General features: G+C 51.8%; 1 protein-coding gene across 1 annotated transcript in view; it reads right to left on the reverse strand.

Annotated features, from left to right (window-relative positions):
• Positions 1-16,151, reverse strand: part of PKN3 (protein kinase N3) — a 335,392-nt gene that overhangs the window by 292,974 nt on the left and 26,267 nt on the right. The window contains exons 2-3 of the mRNA XM_078646592.1: positions 12,600-12,876; positions 11,285-11,439 (exon numbers count right to left, since the gene is read on the reverse strand). Coding sequence (XP_078502718.1) covers positions 11,285-11,439; positions 12,600-12,876 — 432 coding nt within the window. The remainder of the gene's footprint in view (positions 1-11,284; positions 11,440-12,599; positions 12,877-16,151) is intronic.

Genomic DNA, 16,151 nt, shown 5'->3' on the forward strand with positions numbered 1-16,151 from the left:
GGGGAGGTTCCGGCGGAGAAGTAGCCCGGGGTGAGCAGATCCGGAGCGGCGGGGGAGATCAGCGGTGGAGGACCGGTGGGGACGGTGCCCCTCCCCCCCATGCTCCCCGGACCCTGGCTGGAGGACCGGGCTTTGAACTGCGCCTGTGACGGCGCTGCCGGCTTGTAAGCCTGACCCATTGTCAGGACTGCCGCTGCTGGAGCTGGGCTGCCGGGATCAGCACGGTTAGAGCCCCGAACGCATCGCTAAGGACAGCTGCGCGGTGGCAGCGTGCAGCGGGCTGACGGCGTGCTGGGGGTGCGGCCGCCCACGGCTCGTGGATGCCCCGGTGAGCGGACGGACCGAGAGGCAGACGGCGGATTGGACACCAGAGGCAGGATCGGCCCGGTGGGGGTCCGTGGAACACTGGGGTGGTGCAACAGTGACTGGAGGCCTGTGCGTGTTAGGGCCTACGTGGTGTAGTACTGCGAGGAGCAGTGGGCCCAGATTACCCGGAAATGCGGCCTGTTTGAACTACATCTGTTGGCCTTGTAGGAGGGGCGCACTGGGCTTGCTCCCCCGGACATTGTATATTCTGGAGACGCTGTGGGAGTACTGGAGGTGCTACTCAGAGCGCGCCTATGGAACGGCGGTAGGCGGCCACACGTTGACTGGGGCCTGCTAGTACTGCATGGACAAGCTGGGTCTGGGACAAGGAGAGCTGCACATATCTCTGTCTGCCATCAGGCGGCATCAGGTGGGGCCGGGGACGAACGAACGACCGCGGGGATTGCCGCGGGCGGCTGTCATCGGTGGAGGCTGCTCGAGAGGCGTGTTTCCAGCATTCAAGATGGCCGCGCTGGGACCTGACCTCGCCGCACCACCCGTGCGGGGGGACGGGAATGCCACGGCCAAAGATGGCGGTACCCCAGGCCCTGTGGAGGCCTCACCACAGGAACAGAGGCTGAACCTACGCCTTGATGCCATTTTGGACGCGATTACTGCTACGAAAGAAGAGCTGCACCAGGACATTGCGCAGGTGGCGACGGGGCTGGGCCTGCTGAGAACGGACCACGCCAAGCTCTCTGATAGAGTGAAATCGAACGAACAACTGCTTCAGGAGCTGAAACCGGCGGTGGTCACAGTGGAACATAAACTAGAAGACGTTGTTAGCCGACTGGCGATCCTGGAGCGTCGTGCGGAGGACGCGGAAGGACGTAACCGGAGGAACAACGTGAGGGTGGTGGGCCTTCCGGAGAAAATCGAGAAAGACGATGCGGTAACCTATATGGAAGACTGGTTCCGAACGGTGGTGGCGCCGGAGGGCCTGTCCCCCTTCTTCTCTCTGGAAAGAGCGCACAGGGTGCCGGCCAGGCCGCCCCTAGAGGGCCGACCGCCTCGGCCGATGGTGGTCAAGTTGTTGCACTATAAAGACCGGGATCTGCTGATCCAACAGACGAGGTCCCGAGGTCCCTTCCAGGTGGACAACAGCAAGGTCACGATTTTCCCGGACTACACGCAGGAAGTGCAGCGGAGCAGAGCTTCTTTCTTGTCAGTGAAGAGGGAGCTGAGAGAGGAGGGGATCCAATACTCCTTGCTTTTTCCCGCCAAGCTGAGGGTAATCATTGATGATAGGACCCACTTTTTCCAAACACCCGACAGGGCATGGTCCTGGCTGGAACTGTATCGTGCGGGGACGGATCGGACGCATGGAACTAACAAGGACCGGCGACAACCAGTCAAGATCAGGAAATCCCAGCGCATCCGCTCCCGGAATAAGCGCCAACGGGCTGAGCGAGAAGCACAAATGCTGGCTGACAGGAAGAGTGCGTTGGCGGCCACGGCGACCATCACGGGATCGCAGCAGGAGAACACTTCTAGAGGCTCGGCATCGGAAGAGGAAGGGGAGAAGACCGGGGAAGACGACTCGGATGTGGGGGGAGCGCAGGGGCCGGTGGTCACCCCACAGACATCGGATGGCTTGTTTAACGAGTGAGGCTCGAGGCCATTGAACAATTCCGGGATGCCTGACGGTATGGACACTCCCAATTTCTATTGGACTGCCAGGTATGGGGCTGCATAAGCAGTATGGGAACATGGGTGCGGGGTGATGGCTCTGCCGTCCTGTCTCGGGGCTCCATAGCCCTTTTTGGACCCTTAAGGTCTTCTGTGGTGACGACCACAGATTAGTGTGATGTGTGGGGTGTTTGAGGTTTGGAACGGGGCTGAAGCTGGGTTATTAGGTCCTGTCCTGGGGAGGGGGTTCATGGGAGTTTGGGGGATTGTTTTGAAGGGGCTGTACAATTGCTGCGATGCGGGAGTCATTTATTGGCTAGCGCCACTGACATGAAAGATGCTTTATGGGGGCGTTACCTAACTTGAAGTATGTCACATGGAATGTCCGTGGTATTCGAACGATGGTGAAACGCCACAAAGTGCATGCTTACTTGGTGAGACGGGGAGTTCAGATTGCAATGCTGCAGGAGACTCACCTAACACAGAAGGAGTGTGGAGCTTTACAGAAGAGGTGGCGGGGTCAGGTGTTTGGCACGACGTACTCGGCATACGCCAGAGGGGTGCTGATAGGGATACGGGCGGGCACGCCATTTCAAGTTACGAGTCAGAGGATAGATCCAGAGGGTCGATATGTGGTAGTTGAGGGACGGCTATATGGTAGGGAGGTGGTGCTGTGCAACATCTATGCCCCTAACTCTGATCAAGCTCATTTCTTTGAGGATTTATCGCGCTCACTGGCATATTATCTGGCAGGCCCTATCTTACTGGCGGGGGATTTTAACTCCATCTCGGATGTGCTGTTAGATAGATCACACCCACCTCTAGTAGACTCCCCAGTGCGCCGATTAGCGACTCATAGACGGGAATGGCAGGAACGATGGGGCTTGGTGGATGTGTGGAGGGCGCAACACCCCGAGACCAGGGATTACTCTTATTTCTCCGCCCTACACGACCTACATGTTAGACTGGATTCGGTGCTGTGCAGCTGCTCCTTGGCGAATGTAGTGACTCACTCGGAGTATCTGTCCAGGACCATTTCGGACCATAATCCCCTGTTGCTTTCCATGCAGTGGCAGCTGGTGAGATCGGCTGTTCCCTCATGGCGACTTCGTCCGGATACGCTGGAGGATCCGGCGTTCTGCGACACGGTCCGCCAGGGCATAGACAGCTATTTTACAGATAATGCAGGCTCAGCAGCGACTAGATCGATTGAATGGGATGCTATGAAAGTGGTGGTGAGAGGGGTGTGCATGGGAAGGTTTTTGACGGTGAGAGGGACGGTGCTGAATGACCTTACGAAAGCGGAGGAAGCATTGAGAGGGCTGGAACAGCGCAGACCCGAGAGATCGGAGTTGCAGGAACGATTGCTGCAAGCTAAAGAGGTGGTGGCGACTGAGACGGAAAGGCTGCGGTGTTATGACTATAAGTTATATGCTGTTAGGGTGCATGAGGAGCGGGATAGAGTGGGCACGCTCCTTGCCAAGCTGGCTGATCCAGAACCTAGAGGTTGCCCGATCATGAGCATAAGACGCGAGGATGGGGAAGTGATCTACTCGCAATCGGCGATCCTGGGGCGCTTAAAATCCTACTATATGGGACTGTATGCGAGCCATCTCGAGGCAGAGGCTTCGGAGATAGGTGACTACCTGGATAGGACCCCCTTACCGCTAATGGATGAAGAAGACGCGCAGGACCTAGGGAGCCCCATCACCCTAGCAGAGATAAGAGGGGCGATTAAACACATGGCGCGGAATAAAACGCCTGGGGTGGATGGGTTGCCGATTGAGTTCTACGCTAAATTCGTGGATGTCCTGGCGCCCAGGTTGCTGATAGTGTACGCGGAGGCGAAACAGGTGGGGCGGTTACCTGACTCTATGAGGGAGGCGCTGGTGGTGCCGCTGCTGAAACCGGGCAGGGACGCGTTAGACGTATCCTCTTACCGTCCGTTGTCTATGTTGACGGTGGATTATAAGATTTTGAGTCGTATCCTGGCTACTAGGCTCCTACCGCAGATGGCCGCCTTAGTACATAGGGATCAAGCGGGATTCATCCCGAACAGGAGCACCTCGATGAATATCCGTCGATTGATCAGGGTCGTCGATGATGCCGCCACGGCGGAGCAGGACCCGGTGGTATTAGCTGTTGATATCGAAAAGGCGTTCGATAGCTTAGAATGGGATTACCTGGATGGAGTGCTGCTGAAGTTTGGGGTTGGGGAAGGGTTTCGGAGTTGGACGAGAGTGCTTTACTCCTCAGCTAGGGCGCGGGTGCGGCTGGGGCCCATGGTCTCTCCGGCTTACCCGGTTTGTAGGGGCACGCGGCAGGGCTGCTCGCTGTCTCCTCTGCTCTTTGCCTTGGCAATGGAGCCGCTGGCGGCGCAGGCAAGATCGGGCGCCGTATATGACGGGATAGCACAGGGTCCTGAAGCGCATTATATATCGCTATATGCCGATGATCTATTACTGTACCTGGCTGATCCTGGGAGAGCACTGGAAGGCGCGGTAGACATGCTGGGCAGCTTCGGGAGACTATCAGGCCTCAGGGTGAATTTGGACCAAGACCTGTGTATTTCCTTTGCGAAAGACTACGCTCTGCCCACAGCTCACAAGAACGGTGATGTGGGAACCCTCCTGTTTTGTTTATCTAGGGGTGCGTATCTACCACGACGCAGCAGACCTTCTAGAGGGGAATGTGGAGCGCTGTATTCGTGCGCTGAGGAGCTGTATGGATTTCTGGGCCACTCTACCACTGTCTGTGCTGGGTCGGGTAGCACTGCTGAAGATGGTGGCACTCCCGCGGCTACTCTATTATTTCCGAACGTTGCCGGTGTGGATCCCGCAGAGAATCTTTAGGGAGTTGAGGACGTTGGTGACCGGCTTCCTCTGGGGCCATGGGCGGCGAAGGGTAGCACTGACTACCTTGACACGGCCCAAGAGCGAGGGGGGGATGGCCGTCCCTGATTTTGAGTTATATTATCTAGCAGCGCAACTCCAGGTTCTGACGCAGAACGTGGCCAGAGAATTCAGGGGACCAGATAGCGCTCGAGGGATTGGCATCCAGAGACATGTCTTGTCGTCTATCGTAATGCAACAGAAACTGGGGGTGAGAGATCTTACGATAGAGGAACGGACGCTTCAATTGTGTTGGAATAGGAACCTGAAAAGAGCGAAGAAGCGCCGGCCGTATGCACCGGAGATACCGCTGGGTATGCTAACTGCATTACCGCACGGAGGCGATTGGTCCCAATTATTGGCGTGGGAAGACCTGGGCTTGCAGATGGTGGGAGACCTCTATATGGATGGGACGCTGGTCCCGTACGGGACTTTACAGGAACAATTCGGCCTACCGGATGGAACCTTCTTGCTGCATGCAGCGGTGGTGACAGCGATGCAGCGGCATTGGGGGGGGAGGGCTGGCGGAGCCGGAGGTGACCGGGGCGTGCCAATATGTGGTGATGGCCGCGGGCACCGTCAAGGCTGTGACTTGCCTCCACACCAGAATGCTGAATGAGGGACTAGCACCTTTAGTGGAGTTGAAGTCGAGATGGGAGGTACTAAGCAACAAAAAGGGGGGATGCCAATGCTGAAAACACTTATTTCATACAAATATTAATCAACCACGAACAGAAAGTTAATTCCAGAGGGGGTATTGCTGTTTAGTTGCAATTTTATTTTATACAAAAAGTCACCAATTTTAATACAAATTTTACTATACATCAGAGAAGAACCAAGGGAGAGAATCAAAAAATGGACGGACACATTATATTACATTCCACTGAGAACATCAAACACTCACACAACCAGTCATGTCACATTCACAACGCATTCAACCGTGACTCTAACACTCTAAGTAAAAGAACAGGAGCATGGTCTGCTTAAATTAGATGCCAAATAGAAAAACAATTTTTAGAAAGGAGTACAAAACCAAGAAATTTACACTTTCAAACATTCATTTTAGCTTGAAGCACATGGTCAATGTACGCAAAAAATTGTAAGGGGTTAACGAATCAACTCCTGTGCGAGAGAGCAGACCATGAAGGTGTTGGGCCTACGCGTTTCGAATCTCCTTTAATTCAGCGGAGATTCTCATCAGGGCCTCTGGTGGCTGAAAAAAGAGACAGAAAACAAACAAAGAAAGTGTTTTGTGAGAATAGACACTGGCAGTTGTGGTCGACCACTCACAGACATTGCATATCCCTGAAGTTTACATCAAAGAAGCACACTCGGAGTCTCAGGACTTAATGAACCACACGGGCACTGGACAGAGAGAACAACAATGACATGCAACGGAAGCAGTATGGATCTTTTGCTTCTCCAAAATAGACTGGATTAATCATGGCAGTGCCGGCAAAGCCTGGCAGACTTACCACGGGTAGTACTATCCAAGGGCCTGCGAGGAAAACAGGGGCCAGGGGGGGGGCTTCTCTGAAATACGACCACCTGTAATTTTAAACAACACAGTCTGAAGGGATCTTGGCGCTAATCGGATGGGCCGCTTAACTAGCACATCATGATCACAATGACTTACCGCGCTTTAGGGACCAGAAAACACAGGCGGTAAGTGCGGAGAGGACTTTCAGGGCAACCAATCTGGAATCAAATGGAGATACCTCCCTGACGGGCCACCTTGTCTGCGCATGGTATATAAACGGGTGCGCTGCTCCATGCGGGCCAACACGCCTGCGCGAGTGTTCAGTACTCGCTTGGACGCCGCCGGGACTCGTTGCATTCCTTGCATCCTGAATCGCTACTCCTTGGTAAGTGTTGCTACCAGACCCCTTTACCGCCCCAATATCGGTGCAGCTGACGGGCTTTTCCTGTTCAGGTGAGATACGTTTAGGTCTTGGCTATCTCTAGACCTCTCACCCCAAGTTCCGGGCACTAAATTTGTATTTACACCTTTTTTCAGGCCCACGAGCTGTTGGTTTAATAATCCACACCACGTCACTCTAAATAATGAAGCACTTTGGCTGCCTTCTAAGCTGACGCCATCCGGTCAGGCTTTTCATCCTTACTCAAAGGTACTTGCCTCCACCCCTTTGGTGTAGAAGTTGTCACTCTTTTGCGCTATTGATATGTTTTACTAGTTTGTGGCCCAGTACTGATGTATCTCCATTTGATTCCAGATTGTTTGCCCTGAAAGTCCTCCCCGCACTTACCGCCTGTGTTTTCTGGTCCCTAAAGCGCGGTAAGTCATTGTGATCATGATGTGCTAGTTAAGCGGCCCATCCGATTAGCGCCAAGATCCCTTCAGACTGTGTTGTTTAAAATTACAGGTGGTCGTATTTCAGAGAAGCCCCCCCCCTGGCCCGTTTTCCTCGCAGGCCCTTGGATAGTACTACCCGTGGTAAGTCTGCCAGGCTTTGCCGGCAATGCCATGATTAATCCAGTCTATTTTGGAGAAGCAAAAGATCCATACTGCTTCCGTTGCATGTCATTGTTGTTCTCTCTGTCCAGTGCCCGTGTGGTTCACTAAGTCCTGAGACTCCGAGTGTGCTTCTTTGATGTAAACTTCAGGGATATGCAATGTCTGTGAGTGGTCGACCACAACTGCCAGTGTCTATTCTCACAAAACACTTTCTTTGTTTGTTTTCTGTCTCTTTTTTCAGCCACCAGAGGCCCTGATGAGAATCTCCGCTGAATTAAAGGAGATTCGAAACGCGTAGGCCCAACACCTTCATGGTCTGCTCTCTCGCACAGGAGTTGATTCGATAACCCCTTACAATTTTTTGCGTACATTGACCATGTGCTTCAAGCTAAAATGAATGTTTGAAAGTGTAAATTTCTTGGTTTTGTACTCCTTTCTAAAAATTGTTTTTCTATTTGGCATCTAATTTAAGCAGACCATGCTCCTGTTCTTTTACTTAGAGTGTTAGAGTCACGGTTGAATGCGTTGTGAATGTGACATGACTGGTTGTGTGAGTGTTTGATGTTCTCAGTGGAATGTAATATAATGTGTCCGTCCATTTTTTGATTCTCTCCCTTGGTTCTTCTCTGATGTATAGTAAAATTTGTATTAAAATTGGTGACTTTTTGTATAAAATAAAATTGCAACTAAACAGCAATACCCCCTCTGGAATTAACTTTCTGTTCGTGGTTGATTAATATTTGTATGAAATAAGTGTTTTCAGCATTGGCATCCCCCCTTTTTGTTGCTTAGTATACCGGCTCAGCCTTGCTGAATAGAGCCAGCCCCATTTTTTTTTTCACGAGATGGGAGGTAAGCATAGGTAAGCAGATCCCGGATACCGTCTGGGGCCAAGTGTTGCATAGGACTTGGAAAGGGACGAGGAATGCACGGTTTCAGCAAGTGCATTTTTTCATTGTCCATAGGGCGTATTTGACCCAGGAGAGGTTGCGTCGACACTTCCAGGTGCTTGACGCCATGGGCCCGAGATGTTTGGAACCAGAGGTAGATCTGGACCACATGCTGTGGGGATGCCCGAAGTTAGGGGAATACTGGCCGGAAGTGGGAGACCTCCTGAACGCTATCACGGACAGGGAGGTAGATTTTGATATGGCTGCATGTCTGCTTCTCTGGTTCCCGCATACCAGGAAGACTAAAGTGACGAGCAAATTCATTGACTTGGGAATAATACTGGCACAGCGCGAAATCACTTGGCATTGGAAGTCTAAGGAGGGCCCGTCAGTGCGGAGATGGAGGAATGAGCTGTTGAAGTGGTCGGGATGTGAGAGTGTGCTTAGGCTGCGTCAGGCGACTAGAACTGGAAACGAGAAAAGCTTGGAACTGGCGCGGTCCTGGGGGTTGGTAGTACAGGCATTACGGGACTATATCACAGAAGGCGCAGAGGAAGATTAGGTGTAGGAGGGGATTCCATGGAGATCATATGTTTGACTGACTATCCTGGTGGAGGACGTCCTTAAGGGCAGGGAATGATTATTGAACCCGCATTAGCAGCAGTTGGGGGGGGGGGGGGGAGGGTAGGGAGTTCGTGGAGTGGGTGGTCTAACACCGCGGGGAAGCTTACCGGCCCCAGATGGCCCAATGAGGTCGTTGAGTAGATCTGCTAGGAGCGACAGTGGGAGCAACCTGGGCTTGGCGGTGGGGGGGGGGGAAGGATGTTATGGGGTAAAAGCGGATGCTATACGATGTAACTGACCTAAGGCCTGGACAGGGCACGCACTGAGGCACTTCCGGAAAACTGGTTCATTGAACGCCACCCAGCCTCCGGGATGTGGGCTGAATGGCTGTGTATTGTATTTCCATCATATTCACGGTGGGGAGCCTTAAGTGTACAGGTTGGCGTACTGACTGGTTTTATTTCTATTCTGCAATAAAAATATATTTCTAAATCAATATATATGTGGATCATCAGATGTAGCCTTTTCCTTCCACAGGTTTTGCAGGATCTGAAGATGCCTTTATGAGAAGGATCAGAAATGGCAGTTGTTGGACAAATCATACTCTTAAAGAAGAAAAAACTGAGCAGAGCTCAGGGAGACTCCCTTCACACGACGTGCGGTGGAACATCTGAGGGCCTCCGCCTCCGTTGGGAGTGTTCTAGAGGGCGCAGACACCCGACTGGTTATAGTTCAAGTTTGGTCCTTTTTTTAAATAAGGACAGACATGCTATTAAACTGACTTTTTCATTGCCATTATAGCCTATGATAATGCTACATACTGCTTTCTACGGTACCGTCGGACTACCACTTCGACGACAGGGAATGATTCAAGCATGCGAATCTATGAAAGATCCAGTACTGGAGAACAGTGCTAATCCCGTCCACTCGAAATCAGTGCAAGCTCATTTTGATAGCTGTGGGGGATTTTGCAAGGAAGGGCTCTGTTGGGGGCTGACAAACGATGACAGGACTTATTGCAAAAATGAGCACAAGATCTGCGTGACCTCAGAGGCAGGAAGTGGAATGAACTGGAGGATGAGGGAATGCAAGATGTGAGAAGGTGTGAGGGGAGGGAATAACCGGCCACAGTGTGCCCTTCAAATCCTACAGCGACCACTTTCAGAGGGACAGAGGTTTACATTTTTTAAATAAACGTCTTTCCTAGAGAAGGGTGAAGCAGATTTCCCTCAACCCAGAATTACACAATGCAGAAATGGTTGAATGGAATGCAGAATGTGAACATTTGGTCATGCATACACCAGAAAAATGGACACAGATTTTTATGAGAGTCAAACAGACGTGTCACGTTTAGCTGAAAAAAGAGGCAGTGGAACTGAAATCTCTTGAAACGAGAAGGAGACAGGAAATGTGTTCATCATTCAAGGAGTATGTGGGCTCACAAACAGTGGATCAGCTCAAATTATCTTTAGAGTTCGAGATTCGTTACTGAGGGCAGGGTCAGGTCTCCAAAATAACTTTTGTCAATCTAGGCCTAGAAAAAAAAAGACTGGGCGTTTACTCTGTAATGAATTCATACATTCCGTTCCCTCCAATTCTGCAGCTGCCTCAAAAGGCCTTGATCCTATGCATTGTTATGTTATCAGAAGCTTATAAAGCGCACGGTCACCAAAGGTTTCATGGCGCTAATGCTGTATGATTGCGTTGCGTACAGGTTGTTAGTAAGCTTGTTTAAACAACCAGGTTTTCAAGGCCTTTCTGAAGCCCAGAAGATTGTCACAGCTCCTGATTGACAATGGAAGTGAATTCCAGAATTTGGGGGCTAGGTAGGAAAATCTTGCCTTCTAACACCAACTATGTATTCATAGGTTGATTTCTCGGAGTAGATTTCCAATGTAAAAGAAATACTTGTGGCTTTTACATGCATCAAAAACTCTCTGGCCATGGTGCTTCAATGTAAACAACTTTTACAACGCAACTTTTACATCGCAGAGCATTTACAACGCAACCATTACAACGCAAACTATTACAACGCATTGCTCTGGGGGGCGCTATAGGATAGGGAATAGGTTAATTTACTATCCAATAACCTTCCCTAGTGTCCACGGGGACTGGAGTTGGAATAGTAAATTAAACTATTCACTATCCAGCACCCCAAAGCACTATGCGTTGTAATGGACTGCGTTGTAAAGGCATGCGATGTAAAAGCATGCATTGTAATGTCATACATCCCCCTTCAATGTGAGGGGATCTGGCCGCCTACTCCTGGCCCTGTCAAAGGGAAGCAGCACGGCTCATTAACGACACCAGCTGAGACATCCAGGCTTTGGAGGCTATCTTGGCCCAGATCCATCCAATATTTTACAGCGGGCAGGCTCCTAGCTGTCACAGAGGCAGGTCATGGTTTCACGCAAGCAGCAGGAGAGGCAGAGAACCCTTCATGAAGGGGAGCCATGAGCCGGGCTTACCCTGGACGTGCCATTCGAGTACATCTGGAGCATGTTCTCCGCACCCTGCTTCACCTTCATCTCGATGTGAAGCTGCTTCTTTAAAGCGCGGATCCGCCCTTTCACCGGGTTGGGGTTCTCCTCCCAGAGGAGGGGGTCCGGCGACACAGAATCACCTGCACAATGGGAAGAAAAAAAAAATCAAAATATTTTAAAGACCCTGTCGAGGTCCAATCTGTCAGATGGGTGAAAGGCCCCGCCTGACAGCTGATTCTTGTACTCTAGATCTTCTCTGCAGCTTTCGTCTCCCTGTCCGCTGTATTCTCTTCCCCCAGGTATGAACTAATTCTTGTACTTCCTATCGTCTCTACAGGTTTCTTCTCCTCACCCTCTCTACTCTCCTCACCCCAGGTATGAACCGATTCTTGTACTTCATATCTTCTCTACAGGTTTCTTCTCCTCACCCTCCTCTACACTCCTCCCCCCAGGTATGAACTGATTCTTGTACTTCATATCTTCTCTACAGGTTCAGTCTGCCTGTCTGCTGTATTTTCTTCCCCATGGCATGGTCCAGTCTCGCACTTGTGAATTCCCACACCTTTTGGGTACGTTTTGTCTCCCCACCGCCTGTACTCTCTGCCCTAAGTATGCATGGATTCTTGCACTCCGCATCGCTCTACAGGTTTCGGTTCCCTTCCCGCTATATTCTCTTCCCCATGTAGGACTTCAGCCTCTCGCTTGCTGTACTCCATACCTTTTGTGCAGGTTTCATCTCCCACCCCCTGTACTCTCCTCCTTGAGAAATGCACTGATTCTTGTACTCTACATCTTCTCTACAGGTTCAGTCTGCCTGTCTGCTGTATTTTCTTCCCCATGGCATGGTCCAGTCTCGCACTTGTTGTTTCCCATAACTTTTGGGTACGTTTCCTCTCCCCACCCCCTGTACTCTCCTCACCAAGTATGCATGGATTCTTGCACTCCGCATCTCTCTACAGGTTTCGGTTCCCTTCCCGCTATATTCTCTTCCCCATGTAGGGCTTCAGCCTCTCGCTTGCTGTACTCCATACCTTTTATGCAGGTTTCATCTCCCACCCCCTGTACTCTCCTCCTTGAGAAATGCACTGATTCTTGTACTCCACATCTTCTCTCCAGGTTTCGTCTCCCTGTCCGCTGTATTCTCTTCCCCAAGTAGGACTTCAGCCTCTCGCTTGCCGTACTCCCTACCGCCGCATCAGTATCCTCTCCCTGTTCTCTCCTCCCCAGGAGTCTACCGCTTCTAGTACCCTCTACGCCCCATGCTTTCGCTGGTTCCTTTCTGTTTCACTCTCCTGCTTACCAGTCGTCCTCTCCTCCATGACCACGAGGCGTGCGTTGAGCTCCTGCAGCTCCCAGTGCAGCTGCTGCAGCTTGCGGTTGCAGCACTTCAGCTGTGCCTCCACGCTGCTGAGGTTCTTCTTGTCAGTGGTCACCTTCCGCAGGTTTTCGGCCCCTTCCTTTATCTTCAGCTCCTTCTGGATCTCCCTCCGGAGGAGGTCCTTGGCGTCCTCCAGTCGGTGCTGGAAGAGGGGGTCCAGGAGGTCGGCCCCACTGCACAGCTCCTGGAGGAGCACGCTCTGAGAGGAGAGAGAGAGACCGTTAGAGTCAGGGGCGTAACACATGCCCACGCACCCCCTGCAGTGCGGGGGGGGGGGGGAGGAGGCTCAAGCTCAAGGGGGCCCCCTCAGCACTGCACTTCGGCCTGAGAGCTCCTAATAGAGTCCGGAGGGGGCCTCTCCACGTACCTGGCAGGGGGGCCCCCTCAATTATCGTTACGCCACTGGTTAGAGTCTCACAAACTACCCAGGCACCTGTAAGACTATCTCACTACTGCTCTACCTGTGGGGGGGCCCTTCCCCAAGGCCTCCCAGCCACTCCCTCATTCAGAGTTTCCTAATAAGGGGTGGGCAAAATGTGTGTAGTAGCGCTACGCAAAGCTCAGCGATACGTTAAAAAATCTCCGCGAGCATGCAAAAGTTCTGTGAACATGCGGAATTGCTTGTTCCGCCCGTTCGCGATGCTTTTTTCTTGTTCGCGAACGTGGTTTGCATGCTCGGGGAGAAATTTCTTGCAAACACACATTTTGAAAGCCCAAACAAGCAAAAGAATTCCACGAAGCCCCAGAATTTTTGCCAATTCCGCGTTCTCCGCAAACGTGAAATTACCCAAATTCCGCGAGCGGAACGGAATTTACCGCCAGGCCTAGTTTCCTTGCTCCCTCATTCCTCTTCGTTGGGGTGCAGCACCCTTCTCCAACGTCCATGATCTGCACCCCAGAGTGCAACATACCAAATCCATCCCCACACGCGGCAATGCAGGCAGCAGTAACTGTCGGTCAAACACTATTGCTACCAGCCAAAGCCAGAGTTTCACGTCTTCCTTCATCTCAGGTTTGTAAGGTTTTTCAGGTAACCCAGTGGATTCTCTTATTTTCATTGGTGTGCCTTTTTTAGAGTTCGCTCAACCTTAATGTAGAGTAAAGCTTTGCTTTTGGTAAGTCAGTCTTTCTAAGCAGCTTGCCTTTCTAAGCAGAAGGTAGGACAAAACATTATGTGGGGACATGAAGAACTTACAGCATTTGTAGGTTTGTACTTTATTTAAATTTAGTAGTTATCCACACCTCTGAACATAAAGAGAGTAAACATATAGAAACGTTTAGGAAACTTGCTATAAATAGCCATCAATCACATGAAACAAGGTTAGTTAACTCATTCAAGAAGAAGGACAAAGGGTAGCACAATCCTGATGTGACTGGGGGCTCATAATATAGGGCTAAAAGAACAAGCGAGAGTCAACACACTGACGTCTTAAAGTAGCAGAACGAAGAGTGAGGACGTAGAAAGAAACCAATGAAAATAATTAAAGGCAAAGACAGCGGATTTTCTAGAAGTTGAATAAGTGGTAATAACACTGTTGACAGTGGAGATTTAAGTGAGGAATCAAACAGAGCAAATGTTGGAAGCTGGAGTGGAAAATAGACTGCAGAGATGGAGAAAAGTAAACTGGAGTAGGGAGAGGAGCATGTGGTGAACCACGAGAAACAAATGTTTTCTTAGGACTGAGTTTAAAGAAATACAAAAGACACACAGACCTCCAAAAGGTGAGATCAAAGCTGCAACTTCAGGGGGGCGGAGCTAGCCGCGCTTGGAAATGGCCGCGCCGTAGGCGAACTCTCCCGATCAAGCCACAATCCTGCAATTAATCCTGGGATTCACCGTGCCGCATCCACCCAAAAACGCCTGCCTGCTGAGCGGACTGTCTCCGCTGCCGTTTGCTGCCACCCTTGTGAAAAACGGCCGACATCGGCGCGACGACATCGACGCGACCCGGGAGTGAAGTGGTGTCCTCCCTGACTGTACGTGACTACGTTCGGGCTACGCGAGCCCGCGGCTGCACTGGTGTGCTGTAGGCCGTGCCGGCCCGAGAAAGCAGTAGCGGATTGCAGCCGCCCCGCACCTGACAACACCCGGTGGGTTGATCTGCGTCCCTGTGTTGCTCCCGCGAGGCATGGGCTCATGTTGACGGCACCAAGACTGAGGTGAGAAAGTGCTAGAGTGCCTGCCGCCCCTTCCTCTACCGTCTCTCCCCGATAACGCGGGTGGCGGCTGGGATCCGCTCGCGCCACACTCTTGGCTATCCTGCATCTCCGCTTGCCATGGGGCCACGTTGAATACTACATACCCCCCTCCCACAGTGGGGGTCATCTGCTGTGCCCGCTGCCTTCCAGCGTGATCTTCTGATCGGGCCTTGCCGAACTGGCTGCAGCTGGCTGAGGTCTCTTCCCCGGACTTACCCCTCATCCCTGATGCCGGGGCCTTGCTGGGGGGTGCTCCGATTCCTGCCCACGCCAAAGTCGGTTACTGACCGAGGCGCGTCGACCTGAGGCATATCCACCGAGGGCCACCCCCCGTGGTGGGCCGCGGCCTTGCTGTTGAAACACGTGGATCTGGGCCGGAAGATTGCAAATCACGCCGTCACCATGGGTAAACCGGAGAATACACAGACGAAAATTCAATTTGAGAACCAGCGGAAACTACCCATGCCGTCCACAGACTGCCAAACGCCAGCCCGCGACTCTGTGCCCTCTTCCACGGCTCAGACAACACTGGACGTGCAAGCTATGTTCACCGCCATTCAATCTACCCTGACTAACATAGATGGAAAGATTGATACACTCACTTATCGAGTGGACCGCATATCGGAGCGTCTAGATAAGCAGACGGAACGCATGGACATGGCGGAACGCCGAATATCGGACACTGAGGACGCCACGCAACAGCTTGAGCTGAAGCATAAGAAGGCGGACGCTCTCCTGCAAAGCCTCGCGGCTAAGACGGAAGATTTAGAAGCACGTTCGCGCCGCTGCAACCTGCGAATTTTGGGAATCGCAGAGACGACTCATATCAGTAACATGGAACATATGTCGAGACTCTTCTAACCACCATTTTGGGTAAGGACACTTTTTCAGCGGTATTCATCGTGGAGCGGGCACATCGCACATTGGCGCCAAAACCGGCGGTTGGAGCTAAACCGCGCCCTATCATCGCCAAACTGTTGAACTATAGAGATAGAGACGCCGCGCTCCGGAAATCCCGTGAGCTTGGGTCTCTCACACATGAGGGCATGCAAATCTCAATATACCCGGACTTTACTACTCAAGTACAGGAGGCCAGGAAGCAATATATAGACATCAAACGGAAGCTGAGAGAAAATGATGTTCCATATGCAATGCTCTACCCGGCGCGTCTAAAGGTAACTCTGGATGGGAAAAGCGTTATATGCAACACACCACGTGAAGTAGTTAAATATTTGCAAGCCAACCATCCACATGTACTGAGACGTAAATCACCAC

This window comes from Lissotriton helveticus, chromosome 5_2 (genome assembly GCF_964261635.1).
Source record: "Lissotriton helveticus chromosome 5_2, aLisHel1.1, whole genome shotgun sequence".
Taxonomy (NCBI): Eukaryota; Metazoa; Chordata; class Amphibia; order Caudata; family Salamandridae; genus Lissotriton; species Lissotriton helveticus.